The sequence below is a fragment of the Oncorhynchus clarkii genome, chromosome 10 (assembly GCF_045791955.1).
Source record: "Oncorhynchus clarkii lewisi isolate Uvic-CL-2024 chromosome 10, UVic_Ocla_1.0, whole genome shotgun sequence".
In the NCBI taxonomy this organism is placed as follows: domain Eukaryota; kingdom Metazoa; phylum Chordata; class Actinopteri; order Salmoniformes; family Salmonidae; genus Oncorhynchus; species Oncorhynchus clarkii.
In genome coordinates, this window is record NC_092156.1 from 20090907 (window position 1) to 20105914 (window position 15008).

Below are 15008 nucleotides of genomic sequence, written 5' to 3' on the forward strand. Positions count from 1 at the left end.
AACATGAGAAACAAGATTCTCTGGTCTGATGAAACCAAGATTGAACTCTTTGGCTTGAATGCCAAGCGTCACATCTGAAGGAAACCTGGCACCATCCCTATGGTGAAGCATAGTGGTGACAGCATCATGCTGTGGGATGTTTTTCAGTGGCAGGGACTGGGAAACTAGTCAGGATCCTTGATGAAAACCTGCTACAGAGCACCCAGGACCTCAGACTGGGACGAAGGTTCACCTTCCAACAGGACAACAACCCCAAGTACACAGCCAAGACAATGCAGGAGTGGCTTCGGGATAAGTCTCCGAATGTCCTTGAGTGGCCCAGCCAGAGCCCAGACTTCAACCCGATCTAACATCTCTGGAGACCTGAAAATAACTGTGCAGCGACACTCCCCATCCAACCTGACAAAGCTTGAGAGGATCTACAAAGAATGGGAGAAACTCCCCAAACACATGTGTGCCAAGCTTGTAGCATCATACCCAAGAAGACTCGAGGCTGTAATCTCTGCCAAAGGTGCTTCAACAAAGTACTGAGTAAAGGGTCTGAATACTTACGTAAATGTGATATTTACATTTATTTTTAATACATTTGAAAAAGATTCTCAAAACCTGTTTTTGCTTGGTCATTATGGGATAGTGTGTGTAGATTGATGAGGGGGAAAAATTATTGAATACATTTTAGAAAAAAACGCTAACCTAACAAAATGTGGAAAAAGTCAAGGGGTCTGAATACTTTCCCGCTCAGATTGACATCTCCATGAGACAGAGACAATATATTACTGAGTGGGGGTTGTTTGGAGAGTGAGCCCCCAGGCACAAAATGCTGGCGCTTAGAGGTAATAGTGTGGGACTTTGGGACTTAGGGTGTGTGGATCACTGAGTGACATGATATTCAATTCAAATTCTGAGCTAGTCACACGACTATGAGGCTGGCTCCAAATCGAGGCAGAAAAGTATTTGTTATGGTGCACCACGGAAATAATTCCCCGGGGGGCAAAGTAGTAGGAACATATCGCCATTCATGTATGGCATATTGTGTATTGTTTTTTATGCAGTTGCATATCCAATTACCCTAGACAAGCATCAGTAATGCATTGTTTACAGGATGGCTTCAGGGCATGACACAACGACACAGGAAGTAGCACAAAGACGCTATTAGTGAATAGATCATGTGGTGATGAGAATTATTCAATGTCCTGGTTTATAGTGTGTGTGTGTGTGTGTGTGTGTGTGTGTGTGTGTGTGTGTGTGTGTGTGTGTGTGAACATGTTTGTGTATTGTGCACAAAAGACTTGCATGCTATTTATGGTTTTGTTGCGTTGCACCCTGAATCTTCAGCCGGATAAAAGTGTTGGTTTAGAGTGGGTGTGAGAAAGGGTCTTGGAAGCGCTCTGTCTTGAGGGTGACTTCATATATAGAATGTGGTACATACAGTGCTTTCAGCAAGTATTCACACCCCTTTAATTTTTCCAAATGTCATTGTGTTACAGCCTGATTTAAACACGTATTACATTGAGATGTTTGATCATTTGCATACACACAATATAATACCCTATAACGTTAAAGTGCAAAATATTAAATGTCTCGAGTCAATAAGTATCAACCCCTTTGTTATGGCAAGCCTAAATAAGTTCAGTTGCAAAAGTGTGCTTAACCAGTTACATAAGAGGTTGGATGGACTTACTCTGTGTGCAATAAGTGTTTAACATGATTTTTGAATGACTACCTCATCTCTATACTCCACACATAAAGATAATTGTAAGGTCCCTCAGTCGAGCAGTGAATTTCAAACACAGATTTAACCACAAATACCAGGGAAGGTTTTCCAATGCACCAATTGGTAGATGGGTAAAACATTGTAGTTACTCCACAATACTAACCTAATTAGCAGAGTGAAAAGAAGGAAGCCTGTACAGCAGTGGAGGAAGGCAAATTTTATCAAATTTCTTAAGTGAAACGTAAAAAAACAATTTTTAGATAAAACTATTCTAAATATATTCATATGTTACCAAATAATTGATTAAACACACTTTTGCAATGAAGGTCTACAGCATCCTCAACAGCACTTTCAAGGGTAGTACCATGGTGTAGCTAGAGGACAGCTATTTTCTGTCCTCCTCTGGGTGCATTTACTTCAATACAAAACCTAGGAGGCTCATGGTTCTCAGCCCCTTCCATTGACTTACACAGTAATTATGACAACTTCCGGAGTACATCCTCCAACCTGTCAGAGCTCTTGCAGCATGAACTGACATGTTGTCCGCCCAATCAAAGGATCAGAGATTGAATCTATTACTGAAAGCATAAGATACAACTAGCTAACACTGCAGTGCATAAAATGTGGTGAGTAGTTGACTCAAAGAGAGATAAACTGTTCAGCTATTGTCTTGAACAAATGAATTTCTTAAATTAAGGAGAAGCAAGAGAGAGAGCTAGCTATATTTCATGGTATTATTTTTTTACTTTTCACTTCAGCCTACTCAAACAAAACACCCGGCTTAAACAGAGAGGGATGCTATGTTAGCTAGCTGGCTGTCTAACACTAGAACTTTTCCAAGTCAAGATAAGCTTTCGGTTTTATTAATTTATTGCCACGGGTGTAACTGCTAAACTGCCTTCTGACTGTATTGCATGATTGTAGAGGGTTTACTAATGTGTTAGTTCTATTAGCTATGTAGACTATGACGTTAGATAATATGGTGACAATGATGTAGGCTGTGTGTTGCGCTTAGCGGTTATGATATGAAGGTTTGGATTGTAAAGTTTTTTTTGGACCTGGTCACAGACAGCTGATGTGTTGTGCACTGAAGTCCACAGGCAGAGAGGGAAAGGTGAGGAGGAGGAGAGCGCGTAGATGCAAAAAGGAATTACAACGAGCAAAGTGATCATTCTGTTTGTATGTGGCTGCTATGAAAGTAAACTGTGTTTGCATTCCACTGATTCTGTTGAAAAATGTTCCATATTTTCAAGCATCATGTTATGGGTATCTTTGTAATCGTTAGGGACTAGGGAGTTTTTCAGGATCAAAAAGAAACAGAATGGACCTAAGCACAGGCAAAATCCTAAGAAAACCAGGTTCAGTCTGCTTTCTACCAGACACAGATGAATTCCCCATTCAGCAGGACAATAAACTGGCCTAGTTAGAGTTCAGTTCAATCTACTTGAAAATCTATAGCCAAGACCTGAAAATGGCTGTCTCGCAATGATCAACAACCAATTTGACAGAGCTTGAAGAATTTTGAAAATAATAAGGTGTGAATATTGTACAACCCAGGTGTGCAAAAGCTCTAAGAGACTTACCCAGAAAGACTCACAGCTATAATCCCTGCCAAAGGTGTTTCAACAAAGTACTGAATTAGGGGGTGGAATACTGCTGTAAATAAGATATGCATTTCATTTTCAATACATTTGGGAAAAATGTAAAAACATGCTTTCATTTTGTCATTATGGGATGTTGTGAGTAGATGTGCAAGATTTTTTAAAATCCATTTTGAATTTAGGCTGTTCCACAACAAAATGTGGAATAAGTCAAGGGGTATGAATACTTCCTGAAGGCACTGTATGAATTGTATATCAGCAGGGTGTGAATGAAATCCTCAAACAAAAAGACACACACCAGCAATCTCTCTCGCCCTCTCACACACTATATTACACACAATGAAGTGGCTGGGTACTGCCTGGTTGGGGGAACTCCCAAGTCAGGGCCCTCTATTCTCACAGTAATGGTTTACATTCCACACAGGGATGCAAAGCCGGAAAAGACCAAAGCAGAGGGGGGATTATCAGACAGTAAATTGACATCCACAGGAAGCTGTGGCATAAACAACTCGACGACAAGGAAGTGGGCTACACAAAACACCACAACTGAGACAAAAACCTTTAAAGTGGTCCTCTGTGATAGATGAAAAATGCATCGGACCACAATTGAGCCCAGATCCACCCAACAACCGCAACCTTACCCGAACCTCGTATGAGGAAGCAATTGGTGCCTTTGTGGGAGGCAAGTTATTTTTTGGGTGCCCCAAAGCTGAAGACAGCAATGCCACAATGAAATGACTTCCACATGCAGAAATGAACACACCTCCAGAGGGATATATATAGAGAGAAGGAAGGACGGAGAGAGAGATACTCACCTGGGCATAGTCCCTCTCTATGGCAGCTTTCTTCTGACTGAATGTCCTACAAGGAGTAAAGGTAGAACCACAGAATGATATACAACATAATTAATAAACTGGGAAAAGAGACTGAATGGACACTACAGGACTATATAAATTAGACAAAGCATGAAACATTTAGTAGGGCTGACCCCATTTCATCAACTGGTCGATTGTTTGGTCGATAGGCTGTTGGTCGACCGGGATATCTTTAGTCGAGCAGTTACAATTTTTTATGTTACCAAGTAGACATTAAAAACTAACATCTTATGCTTCATGGAGTCGTGGCTGAACGACGATTATCAACACACAGCTGGCTGGTTATACGCTGTATCGGCAGGATAGAACAGCAGCATCTGGTAAGACAAGGGGTGGCGGACTCCGCATATATGTAAACAACAGCTCGTGCAGTTGGGGGGGGGGGTTCATACTCCACACAGAGACATGTACAAAGCTCCCCCTCGCCCTCCATTTGGCAAATTTTACCTTAATTCTATCCTCCTGACTCCTGAACACAAGCAAAAAATAAAGCTGGAAGCACCAGTGACTAGATCAATGTAAAAAAGTGGTCAGATGAAGCAGATGCTAAGCTACAGGACTGTTCGGCTAGCACAGAGTGGAATGTGTTCCTGGATTTAACACTGAAACATGCATGAGAGCACCAACTGTTCTGGACGACTGTGAGATCAAGCTCTCCACAGCCGATGTGAGTAAGACCTTTAAACAGGTCAACATTCACAGGGCCGCAGAGCCAGACGGATTACCAGGACGTGTACTGCAAGCATGCGCTGACCAACTGGAAAGTGTCTTCACTGACATTTTCAACTTCTCCCTGTCGGAGTCTGTAATACCAACATGTTTCAAGCAGACCACCATAGTCCCTGTGCCCAAGAACACTAGGGTAACCTGTCTAAATTAACACCGACCCATAGCACTCACGTTTGTAGCCAGTGCTTTGAAAGGCTGGTCATGGCTCACAACACCATTATCCCAGAAACCCTAGACCTACTCCAATTTGCATACCGCCCTAAAAGATCCACAGATGATGCAATCTCTACTGCACCCCACACTGCCCTTTCCCACCTGGACAAAAGGAACACCTAAGTGAGAAAGGTATTCATTGACTACACCTCAGCATTCAACATCACAGTGTCCTCAAAGCTCATCAATAAGCTAAGGACCCTGGGAATTCCCGACGGGCCGACCCCAGGTGGTAAAGGTAGGTAACAACACATTCGCCACGCTGATCCTCAACACAGGGGCCCCTCAGGGGTGCATGCTCAGTCCCCTCCTGTACTCCCTGTTCACTCATGACTGCAAGGCCAGGCACGACTCAAACATCATCATTAAGTTTGCTGATGACAACAGCGGTAGGCCTGATCACCGACAATGACGAGACAGCCTATAGGGAGGTGGTCAGAGAACTGGCCGTGTGGTGTCAGGACAACAACCTCTCCCTCAACGTGATCAAGACAAAGGAGTTGATTGTGGACTACAGGAAAAGGTGGACCGAGCACGCCCCCATTCTCATTGACGGGGCTGTAGTGGAGCAGGTTGAGAGCTTCAAGTTCCTTGGTGTCCACATCAACAAACTAACATGGTCCAAGCACACCAAGACAGTTGTGAAGAGGGCACAACAAAACTTATTCCCCCTCAGGAGACTGAAAAGATTTGGCATGGGTCCTCAGATCCTCAAAAGGTTCTACAGCTGCACCATTGAGAGCATCCTGACTGGTTGCATCACTGCCTGGTATGGGAACATCTTGGCCTCCGACCTCAAGGCACTACAGAGGGTAGTGCGTACGGCCCAGTACATCACTGGGCCAAGCTTCCTCCCATCCAGGTCCTCTATGTCAGAAGAAGGTTCTAAAAATTGTCAAAGACTCCAGCCACCCTTGTCATAGACTGTTCTCTCTGCTACAGCACGGCAAGCGGTACCAGAGCGCCATGTCTAGGTCCAAGAGGCTTCTAAACAGCTTCTACCCCAAGTCATAAGACTCCTGAAAAGCTAATCAAATGGCAACCCAGATTATTTGCATTGCCCCCCCCCCCTTTTACACCGCTGCTACTCTTATTATCTCTGTCACCTTAACTCTACCTACATGTACATATTACCTCAATTAACCGGTGCCCCGCACATTGACGCTGTACCGGTACCCCCTATATATAGTCTCTCTATTGTTATTTTACTGCTGCTCTTTAACTACTTGTTACTTTTATTTCTTATTCATATTTTTTAAACTGCATTGTTGGTTACGGGCTTGTAAGTAAGCATTTCAATGTAAGGTCTACCTACAACTGTTGTATTCGGTGCATGTGATTAAAACTATTATTTGTATTATTTTCATGGCGCACAAGACACCAGTCTGATTCACGCCTGTCTCAGTGGACTAATTCATTGCGGACGCCACGGGGATGGCACAACCCATCACTCCTAAGGCATTTGATAATGAAATTGTATATATGGTTATATTATGCAAAAATTAATGATGCAACACTAATCAATCTCATTATTTTATAACAAATGCTCAATCTTAGGGCGCCGTAGAAGTGGCACCTATCCCTATGTTGCTATGTGCATAATAGCAAAGTTAATCAGTATAGTGGGATTGAGAACAATGCGGTGGAGGCAGCAGAGACAAAAAAAAACTGCCTTTGCCTGAGCCTTGTTGTCTAAGAAAACTGCCTTTGCCTGAGCCTTGTTGTCTAAGAAAACTGCCTTTGCCTGAGCCTTGTTGTCTAAGAAAATTGAGAGAGGAGAGAGTATTGTTTACACTGTTGCAAATTGCCAGAAAAAAATATATTGTAATATAACAACGACTGTTTGACACACACGATACTCACACAACACTTGCTCCTATACCCTCCTTTTTCTAGATCCCCAGTAGTTTCCACAACTAAGTCAAATGACCTCCACAGATCTGACTTCCTCTTTCCTTCCTGAGTAGCCAGTAAACATTCACCCATTTCGAGTTTAATTTTTCATGTCCTCCACATCCATTTTGCTGTTATAACCAATGATGTGATTATGATAGGCTATAGGTGAGGTCCTATTGTTCATATGCATGTGATGCTCACGCATTTCATGTAAAGAGAGCTAGGGTTGAAGGAATAGGGAATGTTTGTCAAACAAATGAGGGATTTCGGTAACAGAACAAAACTTTACAGTCAAACTAAATGGCTGTAATGTTACAGCTTCAGCATGGACAGTGCAATAAACACTGCTATGTGTTTAAACAGAACGAGACAACGTGCCCCAGTCACACACTGTCCTTTTTATAACAGTTTGACCATCGGGTTCTTTCTTGAGTCATTTCTGTGTCATAATTATGTAATCAAACAGTATGCTTAAAGCATCAGACAAAGCTCAGCGCATATGTAGTTGATTTTATTCTGTCTATATAAGGAAAAATAAGGTTAAACAGGACTCAGTCAACCAATATTTTTTTGTCAGGGACAGCCCTAAGATTCAACAGCCAATGATATGCTAGGCATCATAAATGATGTATCAGACTGATATCTAGGGAGTTGTGGCTTGTTGAATAGCATGTCAGATTATAAACCTGACAAATTGTTTAATTGAGACCAAAATAGTAGTAGTGGTGCGAATAAGCAGCATAGACACTCTGTAGTATATGAGCTCACATGCATCCTGTTTCCATTGATCATCTTTGAGATGTTTCTACAACTTGGGAGTCCACCTGTGGTAAATTCAATTGATTGAACATTATTTGGAAAGGCACACACCTGTCTATATTAGTTCCCACTGTTGAAAGTGCATGTTTGAGCAAAAACCAAGCCATGAGGTCGAAGGAATTGTCCGTAGAGCGCGGAGAGAGGATTGTGTCGAGGCAAAGATTGGGGCAGGGTACCAAAAAAGGCCTCCATCATTCTTAAATGGAAGAAGTTTAGAACCACCAAGACACTTCCTAGAGCTGGCTGCCTGGCCAAAAGGGGGAGGAGGGCCTAAGCCAGGGAGGTGACCAAGAACCCGATGGTCATTGACAGTTCCTCTGCGGAGATGGAAGGTTCTCCCAGAAGGACAACCATCTCCGCAGCACTCCACCAATCAGGCCTTTGTGGTAGAGTGGTCAGACAGAAGCCACTCCTAAGTAAAAGGCACAACAGCCCACTTGGAGTTTCCAAAACAGCACCTAATGGACTCTCAGACCACGAGAAACAAGATTATCAGGTCTGATGAAACCAAGTTTTAACTATTTGGCGTGAATGCCAAGTGTCACGTCTGGAGGAAACCTGGCACCATCCCTACGGTGAAGCATGGAGGTGGCAGCATCATGATGCTGTGGGAATGTTTTACAGCGGTAGGTACTGGAAGACTAATCAGGATCGAGGGAAAGATGAACGGAGCAAAGTACAGAGAGCTCCTTGACGAAAACATGCTCCAGGGGTTCACCTTCCAACAGGACAATGACCCTAAGCACACAGCCAAGACAACGCAGGAGTGGCTTTGGGACAAGTTTCTGAATGTCATTGTGTGGCCCAGCCAGAGCCCGGACATGAAACCCAATTGAACATCTCTGGAGAGACCTGAAAATAGCTGTGCAGCGACGTTCCCCATCCAACCTGACAGAGCTTGAGAGGATCTGCAGAGAGGAATGGGATAAACTCCCCAAATACAGGTGTGCCAAGCTTGTAGCGTCATACCCAAGAAGACTCAAGGCTGTAATTGCTGCCAAAGGTGATTCAACAAAGTACTGAGTAAAGGGTCTGAATACTTATGTAAATGTCATAGTTTTTTATTTTGAATAAATTTGAAAAAATTCCTAAACACCTGTTTTTGCTTTGTCATTATATGGTATTGTGTGTAGATTGATGAGGAAACATTTAATCCATTTTAGAATAAGGCTGTAACATAAAATGTGGAAAAAGTCAAAGGGTCTGAATACTTTCCGAATGCACCGTACAGGTCCTGGATGACAGGGAGCTCGGCCCCAGTGACATACTGGGCTGCGATCAAGGGTGGTTAATTTGCTATACCAAGTGGCAATGCAGCCAGTCAAGATGCCCTTGATGGTGCAGCTGTATAACTGAGGATCCGAGGGCCCATGCCAAATCTTTTCAGCCTCCTGAGGGAATAGAGTCGCTGCCGTGCCCTCTTCACGATTGTACGGGTGTGTCGACCAAGTCCTTAGTGCTGTGGACGCCAAGGAACTTGAAGCTCTCGACCCGCTCCACAACAGCCCTGTTGATGTGGATGGGGGCATGCTCGTCCCTCTTTCTCCTATAGTCCACGATCAGCTCCTTAGTCTTACTAACGTTGAGGGAAAAGTTGACATGTCCAAATAGTCCCTCTCTGTTTCAGTCCGTTTTATTATGTTTGATGTCTAATGAATATGACCCAGGTTGTGTTGTTTGGAGTCTTTACAGTTCCAGGAGTGAGCAGAGTATGGCACATCTTGTCTCTCTCATGTGTAAACAGTACAAGAACCACAGCATCAAATGGCCTAGTCCTTCTGTGATCAATATCTTTTTCCTCTTTCCCACATTAGGCACCAAATGTAGAAAAATTTACTGAAACTGGGAGGGACTACCTGGACCTGTCCAATAAGAAAAATGGATTTGTGTTTTCCATTACAATACGTTTTAAGTGGCAATTGAACACAACCCAGCCTCCTTGACGCGTCAGACACACAGTCAGACACCCCAGGGCCACAGTCAGTTCCTTTTGATTGATGGGTGAAGTAGGCAAATTGGCTTTGACTAGACTGGTCATGTACACTGGGCATTTCATTGGAAATTAAAGCTAGAATCCTTAGTTGCTACATCCATTTTTGTACTTATGAATAGCCAAAATTTCACATGGGTCACTTCAGGCTAAAACAAGACATTACTGGTCTGAGTGCTCCAGTATTTGGCAAATCCAAACTGACAACAGATCTGGCTTCCCCTCGGGTGATTTGCATCTCCTCTTGGCCTCTTCTTCCTTTCCCTCTGCATGGGTCATGTTCATTCGAGCCTAAGTTTTAGTTTTTCCATTGCAAACTGTGTTTCTTATTGGTGTCCAAGAAGGCCAGCGTTTCCCAAACTCGATCCCCGGGACCCCAATGGGTGCACGTTTTGTTTTTTGCCCTAACACTACACAGCTGATTCAAAGCTTGATGATTAGTTGATTATTTGAATCAGCTGTGTAGCACTAGGGCAAAAAACTAAATGTGCACCCAGACGGGGCCCCAGGACCGAGTTTGGGAAACTCCAAAGTAGTCCATCCAATTTTTGTTTGTTTGGTGCCTAATGAAGGGAAAGGGGATACCTATTCAGTTGCACAACTGAATGCATTCAACCGAAATGTGTCTTCCGCATTTAACCTAGCCCCTCTGAATCAGAGGTACAGGGGGCTGCCTTAAATCGATATCCACTTCATTGGCGCAGGCAGATTTTTCCATCTTATCTGTTTAGGGATTCGAACCAGCGGCCTTTCGGTTTACTGGCCCAACAGTCTTAAACGCTAGGCTACCGCCGGCCCTAGGGAACACAACCCTGGGTCGCATTCAATAGGACCAACGTTTTGGAACATTCAGATAGCATATTTCTATGTAGAACAAACATGCCAGTCATGTAGAGCAGTGTTTTCCAACTCCAGTACTCCCAACAGCACACGTTTGTTGTAGCCCCAGAAAAAAACACATGATTCAACTTTAAGGGCTTGATGATTAGTTGACAAGTAAAATCAGGTGTGCTTGTCTGGGGCCACAACAAAAATATGTACTGTTGGGGGATACTGGAGGACCGGAGTTGGGAAACACTGAAAAATCAGACACACCAATAGCGTTTGCCGGCAGAGCATACTTAACACAGCTTTGCCCAAACTCAGTCCTCAGGATCTCACGGGGTGCACATGTAGTTTGCCCTAACACTACACAGCTGATTCAAAATGTTAAAGCTTGATGATTAACTGATTATTTGAATCAGCTGTGTAGTGCTATGGCAAAAAACTAAATGTGCATCCCTTGGGGTCCCAAAAACCGATTTTGGGAAACTCTGACTTAGCACCTCTGAACAGAGTGCCAACTGTAATTTGCAAACCGATTCTACATGTAGAATCGCGCGAAAATGTTGTCAGTCTGACACCCACCAGCGAGAATGTGGTCCCTAAAAAACACTCCACACTGAATGAATGGCAGATTGACATTTGGTGCTGTGTGTCTGCTCCCTTAGGAATCACATCGGCTCTATTATTGGAATTTCTATCTGCAACGTTTGACAACTGAACTTGGCCCTGCTCTCCCACTTCTTCCCTATACTATATCACTGCCTGACCCTATCATTCTCCCTCTCCAACTATCAATATTTTTTTAATCTGGTAACCAAAATTCACATTTGGAGGATTCCAAGATTTCCTTACTATTCCATCCTGATTCCAGGAATCTTCCAACCAGGAAGATTCCAAAGTTAATTTATTACCCAAAACCAATTTTCCTCCAAGAGCGACTGGCTGAACAGCTCTGTTTCGTTTGATCTTTAATGATTTTTCATCTCTTTGTCACCCCCCCACCTCACCCAAGCCAAATGACAGGAAGCCAGACCCAAGAGTACTGTCCCCTTCCAAATAAACCCCTACCCCACAAGGGCACTTCATATCATAGACATTTACAAAGGTTGGGTAGGTTTTACCAATATGGTAATAGGGGCTAGGCCCTCTGACAGGCTAGGTGGAATTGTAGCCATTGATTATACATATCCAAGCCTTTCACAACTACACAAGTGCCTAGGTAGTAGGGGATAGGGGTTGATTTGGAACTGGGGATAGAGAAGCAGCCTCCACTGGCAACCACCGGCGCCCTCCACTCTCCTCCCCTTACCTCAGGTCCTCCAGTAGGTCACACTCTGTCTGATGTTTGATGTGTAGTCTGCTTATCTGCTCAGCGTGAGTGTGTTTCAGCTCCTGGGTAACCTTGACCTGAGAGAGGCAAAACAGTTATATCAGAAGAAGTGGGCAAAACATCCAAATCCAGCTCATGTACATGGAGCAGAATACAGTCAACTCCTGATAAAAGCACCGCATGTCATATACATTTGAAGTCAGAAGTTGACATACACCTTAGCCAAATACACTTACTCAGTTGTTCACAATTCCTGACATTTAATCCTGGTAAAAATGTATCGTCTTAGGTCAGTTAGGATCACCACTTTATTTTAAGAATGTGAAATGTCAAAATAATAGTAGAGAGAATGATTTATTTCAGCTTTTATTTATTTCATAACATTCCCAGTGGGTCAGAAGTTTACATACACTCAATTAGTATTTGGTAGCATTGCCTTTAAATTGTTTAACTTGGGTCAAATATTTTGGGTAGCCTTCCACAAGCTTCCCACAATAAATTGGGTGAATTTTGGCCCATTCCTCGTGACAGCACTGGTGTAACTTAGTCAGGTTTGTAGGCCTCCTTGCTCACACACACGTTCTGCCCACACATTTTCTATAGGATTGAGATCAGGGCTTTGTGATGGCCACTCCAATACCTTGACATTGTTGTCCTTAAATTTGGAAGTATTCTTGGGGTCATTGTTAATTTGGAAGACCCATTTGCGACCAAGCTTGAACTTCCTGACTGATGTCTTGAGATGTTGCTTCAATATATCCACATCATTTTCCTACCTCATGATGCCATCTATTTTGTGAAGTACACCAGTCCCTCCTGCAGCAAAGCACCCCCACAACATGATTCTGCCACCCCCGGGCCTTACGGTTGGGATGGTGTTCTTTGGCTTGCAAGCCTCTCCCTATTTCCTCCAAACATAACGATGGTCATTATAGCCAAACAGTTCTATTTTTGTTTCATCAGACCAGAGGACATTTCTCCAAAAAGTACGATCTTTGTCCCCATGTGCAGTTGCAAACCATATTCTGGCTTTTGTATGGCGGTTTTGGAGCAATGGCATTTGGAAATTGCTCCCAAGTGCAAACATTATTTTTAACAGTCTTTGGATATCTGCGTGTTCCCAGTTGACAGATTCACAACAATACCAAGCCATTAAATTGATCTAGGTCGTGTTCATTAGGGCAGAGCAAAACAAAATTGAGCATATCTTACTGGAAAATGGCAATTCCCATCCCTGTTTCAGACCATTTTATTTTCTAGTGAACAAGGCCCAGAAGTCAACTATGTACTAATCCAGAGGCAGATGAAGCTGGGTAAAATGCTTATCTCTGGGGCTGGGTGGAGGAAAGCAGAGTTGCCTCTGTAGACTTCTAATTGGCCCCTGGGTTAGGTAACCCAGTCTCAGGGCTAGTAATTGGGCGTGTGTTCAACTGGGAAACCATTAGGGCTCAAACTACACTCACTGACCGTATAGGCTACCCTGAGAAGATCATTCTGTCATCATGCATGGTGTTGATCTTCACTTGTCATTCGATCTCAAGTTGATCTGGACCATGCATTGGTTGGTGTGTTGCACTGTAAATTATAATACAGTATTTTGTAGTGGTGATTTGACTCCTATTTCTGAAGTGAAATGGTGACCCACAGCCTACTGTAATGTATTATACTATTATCATAACACAGCTGACCATTAGGGGAAATATACTAAGGTTAAAATTAGAAGGCTATATTCAGGCAACTACAACAAGTCAAGTGGTTGATCTAATAGGCCAAGGTGTTTCTATTTCAGGAATTGACTAATCTGTAGTGCTACCACTAACATTTGAATATTCCTCAGCAATTAGTAGGCTAAACGAACCCGGTTTGAGAGAGAAATTAGTCCACAAACTAGCTAATCATGAATATAACAAAAATGGCATACACATAGTGATAATTGTTTTTTCCCCATTAACCCATTAAGAACATCAGTTAAAAAGAACAAGTCTGGATTTTACAGAATTTTGATATCCAGTCCAAATGCAACTGATGGAATTTTAACGCAGTATAATTTCTTATCCAACCCGCAACAGACTTCGGCGACTTGTCCGATGGTGTGTAATGTTTCTGCAACATGATACCGTAACAGGATTCCCATTGCAATAATTGTTTTGCTGTTCTAGCTATAGTTGTGTTGCTATTTTATTTACACGGGTCCAAATTCAGTCATCCATCACCACTATAGTTTACTACAAAGTATCTCCACCAAAAGCAAGACTGTTACAATGTATCTTTGTCAGTTTGTGAGCAAGCCGAAGGCTACAACCTATTTGGAACCGTGAGAAAATGTGTTTTCCTTGAATTGAATACTAGGACATTTCTTAGGCTACTTTGGAACATTGAAAAAAATATAACCGTTTCAAGAAGTAGTCTAACAAAAAAAGGTCGTATTTGCGTTTGATAAAAACTATACAACTTTGTTCCGACGTAGTGGGCACATATCTTAAAGTTGGACTGCAAAAAAGCGTGCATCTTCCAACATTCGTCAAAACATTTGCAGATGAAAGTAAAAACTAGACAACTCACCTTTCTCGGCGGAGGCTGCATGTTTGAATTTTAACCCCCAAGAAAAATCCTAACAAATATTTGCGTTAATCCGGAAATCCAGTGCAAAACTTTCTGTAATTTAGATACAATCAAAAGACAACCATGCACTGTGAGAATTTAGCTAGTCTGATTCAGGCGGCCATAACGACCAAACTCAACACACCGACGAAGTCCTGTTAAAAATTGACTGCCTCCGCGAACATAAAAGTGAAGTGAAGTTTGCGATTCAGTGGGGTTTCCGGTGGAGGAGAGAAGAATGGCGACACGCTGAGGAAATGCACGGGATTTTTCATTGGGATTGAATTGCTCTGGGTTGGGATGAAGACTCGCCGTGGGCTATATCTCTCTAGTGGCAATGTCCTCTTCATAAACATTGGGATTAGTTGGGGATTAGGTGATACAGTACATCTCTCTAACCCCTGCACATCTGTGC

At 42.9% G+C, this 15008-nt stretch overlaps 1 protein-coding gene across 1 annotated transcript in view; it reads right to left on the bottom strand.

The window, feature by feature from the left end:
- Positions 1 to 14789, bottom strand: part of LOC139418119 (F-BAR and double SH3 domains protein 2-like) — a 52531-nt gene extending 37742 nt beyond the window's left edge. The window contains exons 1-3 of the mRNA XM_071167324.1: positions 14555 to 14789; positions 11972 to 12069; positions 4131 to 4176 (exon numbers count right to left, since the gene is read on the bottom strand). Coding sequence (XP_071023425.1) covers positions 4131 to 4176; positions 11972 to 12069; positions 14555 to 14575 — 165 coding nt within the window. The 5' untranslated portion in view covers positions 14576 to 14789. The remainder of the gene's footprint in view (positions 1 to 4130; positions 4177 to 11971; positions 12070 to 14554) is intronic.
- Positions 14790 to 15008: the final 219 nt, after the last annotated feature.